The sequence below is a fragment of the Amblyomma mixtum genome, chromosome 8, assembly GCF_055824585.1.
Source record: "Amblyomma mixtum isolate Tamu chromosome 8, ASM5582458v1, whole genome shotgun sequence".
Classification (NCBI taxonomy): Eukaryota; Metazoa; Arthropoda; class Arachnida; order Ixodida; family Ixodidae; genus Amblyomma; species Amblyomma mixtum.
Genome location: NC_143019.1, coordinates 68778030 through 68796843, shown reverse-complemented (window position 1 = coordinate 68796843; position 18814 = coordinate 68778030). Strand labels below are relative to the sequence as shown.

Sequence of the window (18814 nt, the reverse complement as noted above, 5' to 3'; positions counted from 1 at the left end):
ACTGCACAAGCTGGAGGGCTTACTTCAAGAGGCATTTGTCGCTTTTTTCTTGAGTTGTATCGAGCCATATGCTCTCTCTGCAGTCAAAAAGACAGACAAAAACTAGAGGCACGAGTAAGGAAAACTCTCGAGTAAATATGCCACGAAGTTTTTGCTACAACTTGTAAACTCCGTCGCTGAAAGATGCAAGGAAGTAAGAACTTGTAATATGCAATAACCACAGTCAGGAACAAAAAGCCAAGAAAACTGTCCACATTAAAATATCCAGAGTAAGTTCAGGTTCCACAAAAAAACCACTATTACAACATTTTCATTTCAGAAGCAATGCTCAGAACAGTTGGAATTTTTGGCACATGACCAAGATCAAAGAAACAAAAAAATAAACCATTCATACACCCCTTCACTTCTTTAAACTACAGTTAAACTACAGAACTTTATATTACGCTGCTACACTACAAAATGAAAAAGAGGATGCAAAAAGAAAGGCACAACCCCTGTTAATTACCTCAGTTTTCTCAACTGATTTTAATCAATTTAGAAAACTGAGTTAATTTTCTCATGTTCGTGCAAGCAAACAGCAAGTCACAAGTCTGCAGCATTTCACCATATCTCAGGCCACGATTCAATCCTGTGACCTTGTACTCTGCAAGTGATTGCCTTTTCCAGTGAATGGTGATGGCTCAGTTACAAACCTACTCAAAACAAAGAACCACTTGGCTGCAAGGCGACTTACAAGAAAATCGCGAAATGTTGCAGTGCAAGAAATAACAAATTCAGGTTTCACAGCACACTGATATCGAACTAGTAGAGTCAATAAACACACGCATGCAGACACGAACACCTTTATGCTCCATCTTTAGGTGCTCTAGGCTTGCAAGCACAACTTTTTCAGTGCTTCTACAGGCAGCCAGTTTCTGTGGAGTGAATCCTTGCAAAAAAAAAACAACAACAACAAAAAGACATAAAAAGAAAAGTTCCCTCTTCATATATCACAGTAGAGTTCTTGACTATAGCAAAGAGAATGACATTTAGTAGTACAATAAAAGGCTTTGCTCCACACAAACAGAAGCCACTACCAGCCACAAAATACAAAGAAACTTGATGACCGTATCAAAGATAGTTTGTAGAAGACATTTTACCGACATTACTTCATTTAGAACCACAGTCCTGTCGATATCACACACTTAGTGGACTCTGTTACTTTGACCAAGTTTTGAAGCATTACATCACTCACTACACACCCAAAGCGTTCCAATATTCCTTCGCTTCCTTGTATCGAAGATTAAGTTGAGGCCTCCAAGGCAGAAAGCAGTTAATACTGAGTAATTAAGACATGGGCAGGTCTGAAATGTGAAGTGTCCTTTGTGAACGTAGAACAAGTCATCACTCCCATCTATACAATCATGACAAGGCTAATGCTACATTTATCCGAATACACTGCAATGAATAAGAGTACTCATCACTGGGCTAGTTGGCTGGTAAAGTCAAGTTGGCTAAAAGGCACCGGTACAACACATAGCACAAAAAAAAAAAAAAACGACGGGACAAAGTGCATTTCAGCCAACACTGCAATGACCTCCGACAACGATTCTACCTAGACATTATATAATATTCTTCATTATGGATAAAGTGGTTGCCACATACAATGAAGAATGAGATTACAATCAAAGTAGTACTCTGGCGCTGATGCAAATTAAGATCATCAGAAGTGCAAGAGAAATGAATGTGAACTTGAAACAAGCAATGCAAGACCAGCATGACAGCAAGGAAACGACGCACACAATGCAACAAGTTTGTGCCGTTCCTAAGCTATCCCAATGGTCTGAACAACTGTCAAAGGCAAGTGCAGGCAGCACTTTAGCAGACTTCATCCAGAGTTCTCCACCAAAAAGGTAGAAACTGCAGTGACAGGTCCTGCCATACAGCACAGACTAAATGGCCTTTTACTTCGCGTTTTACAAGGCCCGTTCTCTAAACGGCCTTTTACTTCACGTTTTGCAAGGCCCGTGTTCTAGTCAGTACATTGTGGGCTAATAGCCTTTTGTTAATGACCAAGTTTTGTCGTTATGTGATAACAATCGCTTGTGGAGCTGCCGCAGGCAAACAGCATTGACATGACGAGAGTAAAAATTGCCGCTCCAGACGGAAAGATTCACCCGTCTAGTATTTCATCAAAACAATTAAATACTCGAAAAGTAACAAGAACATTTCATGCAAACATTTTGTACACATCACACACAAACACACAAAAGACAGAAAATGAGCACCGTGCCAACCAGTACAACTCTTCACCCTGCGTACCCTGTGTCCCACGCAAACCTGGGACTAAAACAACCCTTGCACACCGTTGCTTGCAACTGGCACTTTTCGATAGTAAGCACGGATACAGAGATGTGCTAACGAGCTCGTATATATTAAAACGGGGCACGAGTTTTTAAACTGTCTCTTCAGTCATGAAATTTCAGTTCTGACGCAGACCTTCCATGAAGATGCAATCAGCATGCGCCCCCTCATGTTGGACGGATAAACGGCACAACCCCATCAAACACTACAACGTGCCTTTGCCAGTATTGGTCCTGGTCGCAGCTTACCTGCCCCCTATAACACAGCATGACACCTTTGCTATCACACTGGGCTCTGAATTGCTCCTGGTGTTACAAAGACCATGACTGAAGCCCGTCCAATGTGACAACATGAGCCCCACCCTGGAGCTTAGCAACAAGGTAGGCCGAGCCAAGATCAAGCCAAGCCAAGCACCACAACCAACAACAACCGTTACGGCCAAGTAGAACTCTGGAATGGATCTGTCTCAACACAGCTGCAGTGGCTGTACAAACCCTGTACAAACCCTGTACAAACCCTGGTCATGAAAAAAAAATTAATTAATGAAGTCACAGTTATGAAATTTTCAGGCCACATGTATTTTTGTGCACTGATTCTAGATATGTCATTTAATTTTGTGTACAACAATTACTTGAGCACTTGTGCAATTTTTATGCAAGTATTTTGCGGAAAGTTTTGCAGAAAATTTGCTGCAGGAAACTCGCTGAAATGCATGCCATTGGGTCCTCTTGACACCAAGGAATGCAATAAGGGTAAAATTATCATCCTGGCTATCACAGAACCTGAGTTATAGGGTTTTGAAGTTGTCGCTTCAGAAATGAGAGGAAAAGTGTGTATTCCTGTTTCTGAAGTGGCAGCTTCGGTACCCTATCACTCAAGTTCTATGATAGCCAGGATGATAATTTTACCCTTATTGCATTCTTTGGTGTCAAGAGAACCCAATGGCATGCATTTCAGCGAGTTTCCTGCAGCAAATTTTCTTCAAAACTTTCCACAAAGTACTTGCATAAAAATTGCACAAGTGCTCTAGGAATTGTTTTACATGAAATTAAATGGCATATCTAGAATCAGCACACAAAAATACATATAGCCTGAAAATTTCATAACTATAACTAGATTAATAACAATTTCTTTTCAAGACCAGGGTCCCCCCTTAACTAGACTCTCAAGCCACTGCTCTTCCAGCAAGAAATACAGATGGCTGCACTTAGTTTGGAACATGAAGTGAACTTGGCTGCCACCAAAGCAGAATTTAACAACAGTGCTTTTCAACTCAATCTTTCCACGCACCTCGCTTGCCTAGGAACTTCAGCTTTCCACAGTGAATACGTTCAAAACCCTCTTGATTATTGCTGTGGGTTTCGTGCATGTTTTTTTTTCTCCTATCACTTCTGTTCCGGAAACACTACACAGGGAAGACAACGTAAAGTGCCCGTGCTTAGGTCTTATCAAGGCTGTTTACATTCTAACTGCACTTACACACACTACTTTGCCGCAACATGACGCATAACAAATGCGGCCACTGAAAGTGTCTACAATGCAGCAAACAATCACTGACTAGCTTTCGACAGCCACCTTCTGCATAGGGAACAAATTCACCCCTTTATTAAGGATCCAAAGCTATACTGACACAACATCAGTGCTTAGTTCATGCAACCGATGCCATAAACAATGAAACAAAAATCACCGTAGCCTCGACTCCAGAAAGTTTTGCACAATTCAGTCCTTCAGGGCATTGAGTACAAAATAAGAGATCACAGTTCAAGCCGGAAATATATAGGGTTAAGGTGTGGCGCAAAAATGTCACAGATGCCTCAAGAGGCACAGCTCAGCATGTATGCTAGGAAGTGACAAATGTCCCCATGCATTTGCCACATCTTGTACAGTGCTAACTTTCACCGCAAGGCAGTAATAATCAACCTTTCTAAGTATACACACACATAATATAAACCATGCCCTGTTACTACAATCCATTTTGCTATCATTCCTTTGGCAAAAAGCACAGGAGATGCTCGGGTTAAAGGCATTGCAAAGCTTGGGCATGGCTTTGCTAATACGCAACTGCCCCAGAGTCCCCTACATGAGTGTCCACCAATGGGGAGTTTTTACTCCCACGTAATACACATCCATCGCAACAGCATGCAAAGGACTGCAAACACCCCTCTCTCCACGAGGAAGCAGTGTGGCGACCGTGTTGAGGCACGGCGAGTTCCTAAGCGGAACCGCAGGGCATCTTCATCATGCGGAGGCACTTCTTGGAGAGGGCCGTCTTGGCGAGCTTCTTGCTCTTGGCAATGCAGGTGAACTTCTGGTCCCCCAGGGTGAGCTCCACTTTGACCTTCTCGTTCTTGAGCACTTCGGCCGGGCTGAAAACAGCAGAGACATGCAACTCTGAACGGTGCTTGTGGAACAACCAAATATGACCCAATGTCTCGAGGGCCTGCCAAGATAATGTCTTCCAATGCCAAGCAGGCGAACACTAAAAAAGTTTCTGGCTGGGACTCACTGGCACACATCATCATCATCATCATCATCAGCCTGACTACACCCACTGCAGGGCAAAGGCCTCTCCCATGTCTCTCCAATTAACCCTGTCCTTTGCCAGTTGCAGCCACTGTATCCCCACAAACTTCTTAATCTCATCCGCCCACCTAACTTTCCGCCGTCCCCTGCCCAAGCACATTTCTTCCTCTTGATTTCAACTAGGATGTCATTAACCCGCGTTAGTTCCCTCACCCACTCCACCCTCTTCCGATCTCTTTAACGTTACACCTATCATTTTTCTTTCCATGGCTCGCTGCATTGTCCTTAACTTAAGCTGGACCCTCTTTGTTAGCGTTCACGTTTCTGCCCCATAGGTGAGTACCGGTAAGATACAGCTGTTGTGTACTTTTCTCTTGAGGGATATTGGTAAACTGCCATTCATGATCTGAGAGAACCTCCCATATGCGCTCCACCTCATTCTTATTCTTCTAGTTATTTCCCTCTCATGATCCAAATCTGCGGCATACAGCTGTAAAATAAATGCTCAAGAAAGTGTTTCTCACAGCAGTTTCTGCAAAAATTAGAGGCGCATCACCACCAAATTACTGCTGCAAAAGCGAACGTGAATAATAAAAATTGGCTCCAAATTCGAACAAACATTTTCGAATAATTTCGAATGTCAGCACAGCTAGGTCAAACCAAAGGCAGACAATGCTTTTCCACAAAAAAAAGAGCTATGAAAAGACTTGGAGGTCTTGCAAACACATTTTGTTTGCAACTATAATCAGAATAACATACTAATTGTTGTGTTGCTCAGAGGAAGTCTAAAAAAAGAAAGTCATCTTGGGCTGACCGCTCATTTGTTATGGTTGCACAGAGGTGACATTGGGCGGTCAGTTTTGATATATACTAGTCCTTAGTCCTTCCCCAGCTGCTCACGCCTTTCCCGAAGCAGGAACGAGCTGAATGTTCCTAGGCTCTTTTGACGATGTGCTGTGGAAAAACCAGGGGGAACTTTTTCAACAAATTAACCACACAGTATGAAAGCTGGGTCGATCACTATGATCCGGAGACTAAAGTACAGCTGATTTCATGGAAGCATCTGGACTCACCGCCTTCAAAGAATGCATGTCCAACAATCCGTTGGCTAGGTCATGCTCAAAGTCTTTTAGAACCAGCACAGAGTAATCTTGACAGATATCTTAGCAAAGGGTACTATGATTACAGGGGCATACTATTCTTCACTGCCGTGGAAACTGCGAGCAGTCGTCAAAACCAAGAGACGGTCGCACGCCTGCCAAAGGTGTCTGCTTTCTCAAAGACAGTTCACAACTCACATGTTGCCCAGATGGAAGCACGCTGCTGCAGGCTAGAAATTCTACCGCATCCCACTTGATTGCCCAATCTCGCACCATCGGACTCCCACCTCTTTCCAACAATGAAGTAATATTTGAAGAGCAGGCATTTTTGAGACAATGAGACCGATTTCCAAATCACAACGTGGCTTTTAGAGCAACCGTTGACTTCTACAAGCACGGTGTTTACAGTCACATAAAGATATCGGAGAAGTGTGTGTACCCGGGTGGAACATATGCAAAGAGAGAGAATAATACCGTATACACTGACACAATTTGCGCCCTTTTTTTTCCTTTAAATTAAGGCTGCAAAAAGGGGTGTGAAAATTACACGATAATTTTCTGAACACGTCTTGAAAACGCTTTTCTGAAGACAAAGCGTTGGTTGTGGAATCGCTTTTCTGAAGACAAAGCGTTGGTTGTGGAATGTGTTTACATTGACTTGTAGTGCCCAGTCTTCATGTATCAGTTTCGCCAGACTTAAGCCCCATTATGGATCCAAGCACTGTCCCAAACCAAAGGTGCGGCAACAAAATCATGTCCCAATGCATAGGCCGTGCTATAGGCAGCAAAGCTGCATGAGCCGGTTTCGAGGCCGATGTCTCTTTCATAAGCTTTGTTCTGGTCCTCTGTGGCTAGTTTTACGAATTCGTATCATCTCAAAAAATTCGCATCAGCCGTGACCATGTCTTTAAGATTCTACTGTACTGCACTGCACCACCAAAGCAACAGCAACGCAAAGACAGTGCTGCAGAAGCGAGGAGTCCACCGCCAGCTTGCTCACCTGAAGCGTGCGTCTGGAAAGCGCTCGAGCAGGGTGCGGGTGGGTGGCAGGGGCACGCACTTGGAGAAGGACTCGATCTCGCGGCCGAACAGGCGGTACAGGATGCCCCAGACGGTGTCCAGCGACATTCCACAGTCGAGAAACACGGCGCCTATGAGACTCTCGAAGAGGTCGCCCAGGGCCTTGGGCACCTCCACTTCCTCGGGCTCGAGGCACTCCTCCTCGTGGTAGTAGAAGCGCTGCACAGGCGTGCGACCACACATGCATGTACTGTCCTGCTCAGACAGCGGCCACCCAGCTCTCGCTCTTGCCCAGAAAAACAAGCCAGTGTGTGAAACCAGAAACAGGTTTGCCACCTCTGTAGTGCACAGGCACATGAACAGTGCAAATCACATCACACTACCTGCACTATCTTCGTTAGCCTACGTCCACCACGGAACAAAAGCCTCTCCCATATCCCTCCGAATAAATTTGTACTGCACCGTGATTTATGGTTTATGGGGGTTTAACGTCCCAAAGCGACTCACGCAATGAGGGATGCCATAGTGAAGGGCTCCGGATATTTCCACCACCTCGGGTTGAAATATCCGGAGCCCTTCGCTATGGCGTCCCTCATAGCCTGAGTCACTTTGGGACGTTAAAGGTGCACTGAAGAGGAATCTGAACTTGTCTTTTTGCCGCGGGAACTCGATCTACACGTTCCGAGCGTTCTTGGAAACATCGAATTATTGCCCTGTGTGGCCGATTTCCCTAATTGAAATCGAATTAACGTCGAGCTCCCGCCTTTTTTTTTTTTTAACTCCCTGCAAACGGTGGGAGGAGTCGGCCAACCTTTCACCCAGTCCCGTTGCGGCTTGCTGCTCTGCCATCGGGGGAGTGATACGTAGTGATCGGCAAAAGCCAAGAGTCCATGTGTATTTTTATTTTCGTGGGTCTAATTTGCAGCTATGTTGTCTCTGACTAGACCTACTTTTTCACAGAAGCCTAAAAGAAACAAAATAAAAGCCAATGCAAAGTCTCCACGCGACTGCCTGAAAAGCACTCCATGCGTTGGTCGACTCCTCCCACCGTACGCGGGAATTAAAAAAAAAAAAAAGGCGGGAGCCGGACGTTAATTCGATTTAATTAGGGAAATCGGCCACACAGAGCAATAAATCGCAGTTTCTAAGAATGCTGGGAACGTGTAGATTGAGTTCCCCCGGCAAAAAGATGAGTTCAGATTCCTCTTCAGTGCACCTTTAAACAACCATAGACCATAAACCATGGTGCAGTACAGGGTTATTCGGAGGGATATTGAAGAGGCCTTTGTTCCGCGGTGGATGTAGGCACCAGCTGCAACTGTCTTATCCCTGCAAACTTGGTTGGTTGGTTTATTGAGGTTTGACGTCCCAAAGCAACTCAGGCTATGAGGGACGCCATAGTGAAGGGCTCCGGAAATTTCGACCACCTGGGGTTCTTTAACGTGCACTGACATCGCATAGTACACGGGCCTCTAGAATTTCTCCTCCAAAGAAATTCAGCCGCCGCGGCCGGGATCGAACCCGCGTCTTTCGGGCCAGCAGCCGAGCACCATAGCATCTCATCTGCCCACCTGCATCTCTGCCACATCCTGGTACATTTGCTTTCCCTTCGAATCCACTCTGTTACCCCTAAGCGCCTATCAGTCATCTTGCCTTTGCGTTACATGCCCTGCCCATGCCGATTTGCTCTTTCCGACTTCAGCTATAGTCGGACCCAACTCAAAGATCAAAGTGGCAAGTTCCCCTCATAGAAGGCCCTCCAGCAAATAGTGTCGACCGACTGTCATGATGTCTCAGTTAATCCGGTTATTTCGTCTTAATCCCCTTTCACATGCCAGCCCCAGCGATGTCACACTAGCGGTACTACAGGACGAACCATGGGACGTCGCGGCAACAGGCAAATGCCACTGACTGGAGGGCCTCCTCCTTTGAGGAGAATTTGCCACTCTGTTCTTGAGTTGTATCTACCTATGAAATATTGTTACGGGCTTGGAGAAATGCAGGAAGAGCAAGGCAGAGGACGAAAGAAGAGGAAGTCGAGAGTGTTGTGCCCCGTTGGGCACTGATTCCCGCTCGCCGATTCAACCTCTCGCCGCTGGCCTGTTGAACCAGCTAGAACACCCCGGCTGTGACCGGCTGTGAACACTAACTCATGTTGTCAGGAAACACAATGGTCACGTTCCCCACTATTACCGTCACAACTGGGAAAAAACGCAAGCTACAAGTGCATACGAAAACGAAGAGAGAGCTATAATTAGCCCCAAGAATGCCGAGCAGCGGCCACCCCTACCTGGAGCACCTTCCAGTAGGCTGGGTTGTCCTTGACCTCGTTCCTGTGCGCGTTCAGGTCGAGGATCTCCAGGGTCGTGTCCTCCTCCCCCTCGGATGACTCGCTGGACTCGTCCTCGCTCAAGCGGGCCTGGTGCTGCACAAAGCGGGCCACGGCGTTGAACAGCCCCGGGTTGCAGTGCAGCAGGCAGTGGTGAAGGCCGTGCCGCACCACCAGCGCGGCAAAGAAGGTGTTGTTGACCAGCGACGAGCGCAGGTCCGTCAGCTGCCCCGGGTTGAACTTGTGGGGGCCCTCGTACAGGTAGCGGGTCACCAGGTAGTCGATGACCGCGTCACCCAGGAACTCCAGCCGCTGGTAGCAGTCTGTCAGCCTGACGGGGAGGGAGGGCAAAAAAGAGGACTCAAGACAGTCCAGTCTACAAACAGCTTCAAGAGACACCAAAGGCAAATTGAACACAAACAGTAGATTAGCCTTTAGAAACTCTCCCAGCACTTTTTATACATGAAAAGATAAACACTGTAGTGAAGCAAATAAATGAAGTCCCTAGTTTCACTCTTCCACTTCAATGCCTCACACACAATGAAAAACTATACGCCATACTGTATTGTAAAGGTTCTCAAACTGGGTTCCGTGGAACCCCCCGAGGATCCTAGGAGCGGTTTTTGAGGTTTCCCAAGCACCTAAATCCGTGCATGCCTCAACCCCTGTGTTTTCTTTACCCCCTTCATTTTGGGTCTAATCACGCTGTACTTGGTCCAACACTGTGGCCAAATGGGCGAGTTGATGATACATTTTTGAAGAATTGGATAAAACAGCGCACCGGAAGATGAGCCAAGGGAAGGACAAACACCAGCGCTGTGGCCCCAGCTTGAGAAGAAGGCTGTTGATTCTCGTAGGGATGTTGACGTCGCCGAGAACAACAACTTCTTGTTGTGGACTGTGGCTGGAGGTCTCCTTTTCCGTGGAAGCCAAGGAACTACCTGACGCCACATGATTTCTGCTGTATTAGATGCCAAACAGAGGTCTTGTCCAAATCTTTTGTTCCCTTCTCTTGTCTCGTCTTTCGTTGAGCTGTTTTATCCAATTCTTCAAACATGTACCAACCAGCCCGTATTTCGCCTCTTCTGATGATACATTACATAGGGTAAACAGCGCGAAAGACACACTGGAAGCAGAGGAAACACAGGACAAGTAACGTAACTGGTCACTGCAGACTGTTCCACAGTGCAGCCAGTCATTATTAATGGAATCTGGGCACTTCTTAAGGTGCATTGTGTCTGCACGCTCCTTTCAACATGCATGTTGGGCATGAAGGGTTTGAAATCGAGGCACGTGCGGTCTCTCAGCACCTTTTGAAAGCTGTAGAGTTCCCCAAAGGTTAAAAAGGCTGAGATCACCTCCTGTATTGGTAGCTATGAGCCTGACACAGCGGCTTCCAGGCCTGCGTGCTTCGCCAACAAGCATGGAAGATCAACAAAATTGTGGGAACTGACAGCATGTGGTCATAGCTTCCACTGTGAACAAGCTGGGAGTCAGAGTACACACACATCATTTCGTGCATATTAAACTCACAGATGCACAAATCAGAACGGGCAGTGCCCAGACATGCAGCTGACTAACAAGAGGTAACGCAACCATATTTCTGTACTTGTATTATTCCCCTCATGCAGCGTAATTCCTGTCATGGCCCTAAGGAAAAATTATTCAATAATCAAACAAATAAATAAAAGGCCGTACAGAAGGAGAGAATATTGGCCGAGCTGGCAACTGGCCTCTCCAGGTAAGAATAGCAATGCATGCATCAGCCATCCCTGCTTAGTGCTGTCCAAAGTAAGCCGACTTATGCTATTCATTTCCACCTTCTTATACCAAGTAAAACCTCGTTCATTCAGAAAATTCAGACTGTTGCCGGACTTCCGCCAAACAGCCGTGTCAGTCTGTGACATCGGAAGCTCATTTACTTGGAAGCCCTGGGGCTGGCACCTGTTAATTTGGACAGGCTCCTGAAGTGGTGCCGTGATGTCGAGATATGACATGCTCGACAAGCAATCGTTCAAATATTCATCCTTTGGCCAGAACTGCATATTACACTGTTTCTCCCACCCTCTGATGTGAGTGCGACGGCAGGCATGTTGGTGATCGGCAGGCCATCGTCGATATGCCGAGAGAGTTCGGCCATGTGGTTTTGTTTTTGTTGCGAAAGCAATACTACTGGAGCCCAGCTCGGCTCGTCGCGTATGCTCGTGGCGGTGCGTCTATCCACGACCTTGAGTCGTTGTTGCCTAACTGCTTCAGCTGTGCTCCAATAGATGGCGCCGCGCTGCTGCCGCCTGTCGCCTACACACGCAGAGGGCACCACCCTCACACATGTGCTGGGTTTCACAGCTTACGACGGCGTCATGCCAGCCAGGGAGCCGGCATGAGCTAAACCAAACACTTAGCCATAACCTAACGCCACGAGCATATTGGCAAAAACGGCACGTACGATCTTGTGCCGTTGCCTAGCAACCCGTGTCACTCGGGTAAGCTCGGGTAAGTTTGGACGAGCGTTGTGCCATCTGTGCGAGAGGTTGCTCGGGAAGAGCAACATGGGTTGCAAAAACCCGACGTGTGGCTGGGATAGAAACGGTCACCTGCCAGTGCAGTGGCGCATCGCTTAACCGCTGCGCTGGTAGTGGTATATGAGGAGTCGCCACCATCTATGAATCTTAGGTAAGAATTACCAATTCAGCACACATGGGCATTAACCCACTAAATATATCATGCCACACCCCTAAGGCGGAGTTTAAGTGCCCCCTCCAACTGAAGAATGAACACCTGCTTTCGCAGGTCTACTCGGTTTTAACTACGTTAAGCCCTTATCAATTTTTCAAAGCTTCGCTGCAGTCTCCCGTGGTGATGGTGGCTATCGACCGCGCATATCGGTAAGCCAGCCACGCCCATAGCTGTATGCCGTTTAGAATAAAGACTGCCTTTACGCCGATTATTTTTTTTTTTTACGAGTCTAGCCACTCTGGCACCAGTGTGCACATTCCTTGTTTCTGTTGACGCAGTTCTGTCATTATTACAGTGCGCCAAAACTCTGCACTCATCACGTGTTGCTCGCGGTTTGTGCAGTGAAGCCTTCTCAAGTGTGATGCTACACGTAAAGAAGTTCCAGTGCTACTGCGTTGCGCAATAAAAGAAGCTGCAGAGAGCTCCATTATGAAGTGGGCCTGCTTCATAATGGTGGCTTCATAATTCGTCTACACCCCCAGTGTACACGAATTAAGGCGTTTGATGGAACTGCGAAAAATCGTTTTTTGTCTCTCATAGTTTTGTCTCATCTTAAGGCCAACTACAACAAAAATTTCCGCCTCGTAAAAAGATGTTTTCCTAGTTCTACGTCAACAGAGAGCCGTAAAAACAAGAGATGGCATTCGCAAGAAAAGGAAATGTGTTGAGAATTACTTGCAAAAATCGAAGTTTTTAAACCGAAGTCCGAAAAAAGAACCACCATTATCAAGTGCCGGAAATGACGCAGAAACGAACCACTCGGCCCAAGGAGGTGCTGCTCGGCCCCGTAGTGGTGGGGTTTCAGAGGCTCACTGCTTCCTCTAGAAACCGCAGCAAGCTGGCAAGCATTTCAAACGCACACTGTTAGGAATGCCAATGCCAATCATAAAAATTTACAGTGCTGTGGACGAATGCATGTCAGCGGTGACCGCCCTTTGGTTTTTGTCACCGTAGTGCTGCAAGTACAACTTTTTGAAAAGCCCTCTTTTTTGAACGGAAGCGTGAAAAATGATGCAGACTTTTGATTAATTTCAACCAATTAAGGCCAGGGCCTCACCAGAACGCTACTTTGATGAAAACAGCCAAACGTCGCCCAACGTGAACCGTTAGCAGCGCTTCAAAAAGCCATGCGGCATGAGCGTTGCGGCATGCGCATTCATGCCCCCAGTGGCTACACAGAGCTTTGGCATGGTAATCTCTCGCCTGGAATTTCGTAACATTTTTCCACAGTACCACAGCAGGACTACCAAGCCGCATTTCAACCACAAACCTATCAATCCACGACATCTGTAATCCGTTCATTCACAATGGGTCCAGCTTGAGGAAGGCTCGCTATGGTCAATACCTACATAATGTCCAGTACATTTCCTAACTGCGTGATACGTCGCGAAGTGCACACGCAGTCTGCTCTAGAGCTTTTTAAATGCTTTTAACAACAGAACTGGCTATCTAAGAAGCAGAGAACTTTGTCACGGTGAGTTTAATGACATATGTAACGTATTAAGAGGCTTTCCAGCCAGAGCAAAACCTCATAACAGTTGGCCTTTCCACAGAGATAGCCACTGCCCAGGTTTACACCAAATTTTACTTTCACACAAATAGTTTTTGGTAGCTTTAAGGGACCACTCAATAACGTGATATTTGGATTATTCGGGCATTTTTCCGCTCCCCTGATGCCCGGATTAACGAAATTTTACTCTAATAGTCTATACGACACAATATCTTTTTGGTTTTAACTCGCGGTTTCTTAACATGCTGCTTCTTTCAATAAAATTGGGCGCAAGTCAGCATTCGTCCAGAGTGGTTCCCTCTATTCTTTCTTCCGTGCTGCGCTCCGGACTTAAAGAAAACAACAAAGGCAGCACAAAAGCATGACGCCTTCTTGGAAGCAAAATCGTGGAAGTGCTGTTACCGGTTCCTGTAGTAGGAAGCATGCGTGCAGGCTTGAAGCAGGAATGCCTTGTCCCTAAAGGTGTAGCCCAGGGTCTGTTCGGCCAGGCCCATCACCCCGTGCCAGGGGCTCTGCTCGCTCCTCAGCTGCCCTTCGGGGTCCTCCTCGAAGTGCATGAGTGGCGACTTGGGAGCGGGGAAGCCCAACGTGTGGATGCGGTCGGGCGACCAGATGTCCTGGGAGTCCAGCTCACAGTGGGGCAGCTTGACACCCATCCACTTCATGACCTGCACACGAGAAGCGTGGCTTAGACGGGTCCCCCGAGACGGGCTTCACTGAACCTCGGCTAATACCCCCAGTCGCACTGGCAATTTCAATGCCCACTGAGTCAGCAGCCATCGAAATTTTCAGTGGCTGTCCAGATGGACCGCTACCACAGGGCGAAGTTCAATGATCATTGAGTAGTGGGCATGCGACTGGAGAGGGCACCACGTAATCAGGCACCATGTGATAGTTTGATATAGAGATAATTTGAATATACAGATAATTCGATTATGAAATATGGCAACAGATAAGATTATTTGCAACCCAGAAGTGTAAATATGGTGCACCCGCGCCAGGGCTGTGGCATGTTGCAAGTTGCGCGTCCGCGCCGAGGGTGGCGCCACGGTCGAAACGATTGCAGCGATCCTGGTATCGGCGGTAAACGCGGCTGCAGTTAAGCCTAATAAAAGTGAAATTTTTCGAGCACTATCAATAATAAAAACATACTTATGAACTAAATTATAACCAGCCATAGGTATTAAAAATAAGATATCAAAGAAATTAGTTGCGAAGATGACGACGCGGGTAACGCGGCAGCAGACGACGCACGGTCAGCCGCACAAGCGAAAACGGCGACGTTGGCGACATTCGCACTGCAGCAGCGTCATTGGCGTCATGTCGAGTCACACAGTGAGGTTTTTTTGGAGTCTTTATGCTAAGAACTAGCACTGCAGCATATTATCTTGTCCCTAGCCCAACTCACTGTGATTTCTTCTACACGAGTCGAATTTTGAAAATTTTCGCTGCCTTTCTCTGCGTGTGTTCATTCATAGCCACAGACTGATGCGTTTCAATACATGTCAGATGTTTTACTTCCCTGCTATTTACCTAAATCTCTTACAAAGTCGCGCACAAACCTATATTCAGTCATGTAGCATTTTATTATGTATAGTATAACTACCTTGATATTTTTTTTTATCCCCTATATATTCTCTGCGCGCTCATGTCTTCTAGGTTTACATAATGTCGTTTTTTTATTTTCATTTTTAGGATGCCTGTTACTGATACTGCAATGTCACTGATGCCTAAAATCACTTTTTGAACATCGATTGTCACTGCTGATGTTCTTTTAATTAATTGTTCTTTGTGCAAAACCATTTACGCTTTTCGTTCTCGAGCGAGCGCAGCTGCTAAGCAGTCGCGCCGCTCGCCACCATGCACCATGCTACATCAACAGACACATCGGAATACAAAAGCGAGTGAGCAGATTCCGTAAGTACTTAGGAAATCAAGCGTGAATGCAGCGCGGGATCAGTTAATCACCATTATTTACAAAACTTGGATCAAGCTAGCGGCCGCCAGCACCAGGAACGCGCGAGTACAGTGCACTGTAGCGCGAGCAACCGGCCACAACCAGCCGCCTAAACGCTCGCTGCCATATTGGATTTTTGATGCGTTTACCGCCTCTCCCAGGTGCCGCCACCATCGCCTTCGAAAAAAAACATCCCCATTGGCTCTATGAGAGTGTCACTCCCTTGCCCGCGCTAGTGGCATGCTTTCTGCAACAATGTGGGCAGCACACTGCTCGCTGGCTATCACTAGGCCTAACTCACTTCACATCGGAGCCGCAGCGGACGTTGCAATTAAAGTTAGGGTACAGTTGATTTCTGCATCGCCTTCAGCAGCGAAGCAGGCCACGTGAGAGCTGCCATAAGCCTTCGGTCAGCTAGGCTGGCTCCACCGCATAACAACCAGTGCACTGAACGCCGGCTTTTCTGCACGACAGCAGTGTCGTGCTGCCAATAAGTGTGCCAGACTGAAGGCCATCCTCAAACACAGGTGCTAGCACTGCCAGCAGGTGCCTAAGGCCACACAGCCTACCCGCCTCCGTGCGTGAATGTGATCATGGGAGCGCCATTAGGAGAAACGCCCCGTTGAATGTCCCGCTGAAGGGAAGTTTGATAAAAAAAAACTACTATACTTTGCATGGGACTTTCAAGAAAATATTCGAACAGTTCAATATAAGCAATCATTCGATTTATCCTAGTTAGATGTACAGCAGAAACCCTCTACAATAAAGTAGCTCAGTTCAGTAAAAATTTTTACTCTATCGGTTGATGATGGCATGGTTCCGACTGCTCCAACATTATCTCTGCTTGCTCCAACATTATCTCTGCTTTCCCGCAGAAGGCAGAGCAAATTCTCTGTCGGGTGGGCTCGATAAAGCAGTCACTGGTCTTAATTTGTGGAACCAGCTGCCCAAATTTGTTGGTGCTATTTGTGATGGGGCAGCTGTAGGTGACTTACTCTCCACGGACGACGGCGCCGAGACCACTAGAGAGCTTGCAGACGAAGACATCATTGCCGACGTCGCGAATAACGAGGACACCACTGATGCAAATTGTGACGAGGATTCGAAAGAATGTGTGCCCACATGCTTCCATGTGCTCCATACGCTCAGGATGGTCCGTTGCTATTACGCGTCGCTGGAAGGCTGCGCTCTCAGCTGTTCGGAGTTCATTGATAACTGAAAAACACATCCCCTCCAAAACAATGAAGATGAAGAAACAAAAAAATTCATGACCATTTCGCTTGGTAATCTGTGCGCAGTAAGTGGCTATCAAAGAAATTCATTTTTTTTTTCCATCTCAATATGTCTGTAAGCTGCTACACTTAATGCTACTTTTGTATCGAATTAAACGTTACATTGAACTTGTAGGCGTTTTTTTCCAGGTTCGATATAAGCGGGTTTGACTGCACGATCCCAGCCTTGTTGTTTCAGTTCACTCAGATTCGTGTGCCAGCGAGTCCCAAGAGGTGGAATGACAATGAGCAAATAGATATAACACCGCAGTTTCTTTCATTATGCCTCACATGACACGAAGTCCCCGACTTCATTGCGACTATCTGGGCCCAATAAGCAGAAAAACATGAGAAAGGAAATTAAATCGAATTATTTGCCCGGAATAGGTGAATTCGATGAGGCAATTAAGTTTACCGACGTACCTACTGTACATCATTACAAGAACAAAGCACACAACCAATATTTGGTGCTCGTTCCCCTTAAAAAAAAAGAAACAACTAAAAAGACAACCTGGCATCCGGAACAAGCAGCGAGCAGAGGAACACAATCCACGCGCCACACAGTGTGCACAGCCATAAGTAAACTTGTTTGGTTTGGTTTGGTTTATCGGGTTTAACGTCCCAAAGCAACTAAGGCTATGAGAGACGCCGTAGTGGAGGGCTCCGGAAATTTCCACCACCTGGGGTTCTTTACCGTGCACTGACATCGCACAGTACACGGGCCTCTAGAATTTCTCCCCCAAAGAAATTCGACCGCCACGGCCGGGATCGAACCCGCGTCTTTCGGGTCAGCAGCCGAGCACCATAACCACTGAGCCACCGCGGCGGCCCATAAGTAAACTTGTGTGAATACATTTCTCAACATTTGATTAGTTTTCTTTTTATTTTTAAACGAATTTGGGTAATAAATGACCTCGTGACATCTGCGTCACTGAGATTCTACTCCACTCCAGGACGGGCGTGGCTTACCCTCAGAGCACCGATAGGTCCTGTAACGAGCAGGTAGGCACCGATGATGGCCTCCACTGAGTCAGCCACGCTCTTGTCCGGCAGCTGCGACGTCATGCAGATTGGGACAGGCCCAGACGTGTTGTAGGGCGGCGGAATGTAGTCGGGCCGCTTCTTTGCAGCCTGGTACTCCTGTGTCCAGACATTATTATTACTATTATTATTCGAGCCATTTGCCCCATAAACATTTGGTGAAAGCAGCACCCAACACATCTTGTAACTGGCAGCTAATAAAACGGCATTACAGTAGCCAGACCCACAGACTACTCGGTTCAGGCTAATTAAGGAAATTAAGGAGCTCGTGCAAAGGTGCAGCCATCTGCCAGGCCATTAAGCACAACCTGCCAACAGATGAAATGTTGAAGGAACCACACATCGCTTGGAACCACACATCTGGCCACAATAAATGCAAGCACTCGCAAGAAGACCAAATCACTGCTTAAAAGATTACAGAAACAAGTTTTTTTTTTTTTTATGTCAGTGTGGAAGTGAACTTGCAAAGCAAGAGAACGGTGGTGCTCTTCTTGGTAGTTGTCAGCCAATTCCTTTTTCATTTCCTTGTGTCTGTCATTTTCTTCACCATCATCATCATCACCATCATCAGCCTGACTATGCCCACTGCAGAGCAAAAGGCCTCTCCTATGTCTGTCCAATTAACCCTGTCCTTTGCCAGTTGCGGCCACCGTATCCCCGCAAATATCTTAACCTCATCCACCCGCCTAACTTTCTGGCGCCCCCTGCTACGCTTGCCTTCTCTTGGAATCCACTCCGTTACCCCCAACAACCAGCGGTTATCTTGACCAAATCACTGCTTAAAAGATTACAGAAACAAGTTTTTTTTTTTTATGTCAGTGTGGAAATGAACTTGCAAAGCAAGAGTACGGTGGTGCTCTTCTTGGTAATTGTCAGCCAATTCCTTTTTCATTTCCTCGTGTCTGTCATTAAGTTTCTTACCGAATAATAATAATAATAATAATAATAATAATAATAACACTATCAGTTTTGATCAGCGCCAGA

General features: G+C 46.6%; 1 protein-coding gene across 1 annotated transcript in view; it reads right to left on the bottom strand.

Annotated features, from left to right (window-relative positions):
• Positions 1 to 3377: 3377 nt before the first annotated feature.
• LOC149332862 (endoribonuclease Dicer-L-like) overlaps positions 3378 to 18814 on the bottom strand; it is a 58401-nt gene continuing 42964 nt past the window's right edge. The window contains exons 16-20 of the mRNA XM_089558430.1: positions 17759 to 17929; positions 13964 to 14229; positions 9277 to 9646; positions 6967 to 7205; positions 3378 to 4709 (exon numbers count right to left, since the gene is read on the bottom strand). Coding sequence (XP_089414556.1) covers positions 4556 to 4709; positions 6967 to 7205; positions 9277 to 9646; positions 13964 to 14229; positions 17759 to 17929 — 1200 coding nt within the window. The 3' untranslated portion in view covers positions 3378 to 4555. The remainder of the gene's footprint in view (positions 4710 to 6966; positions 7206 to 9276; positions 9647 to 13963; positions 14230 to 17758; positions 17930 to 18814) is intronic.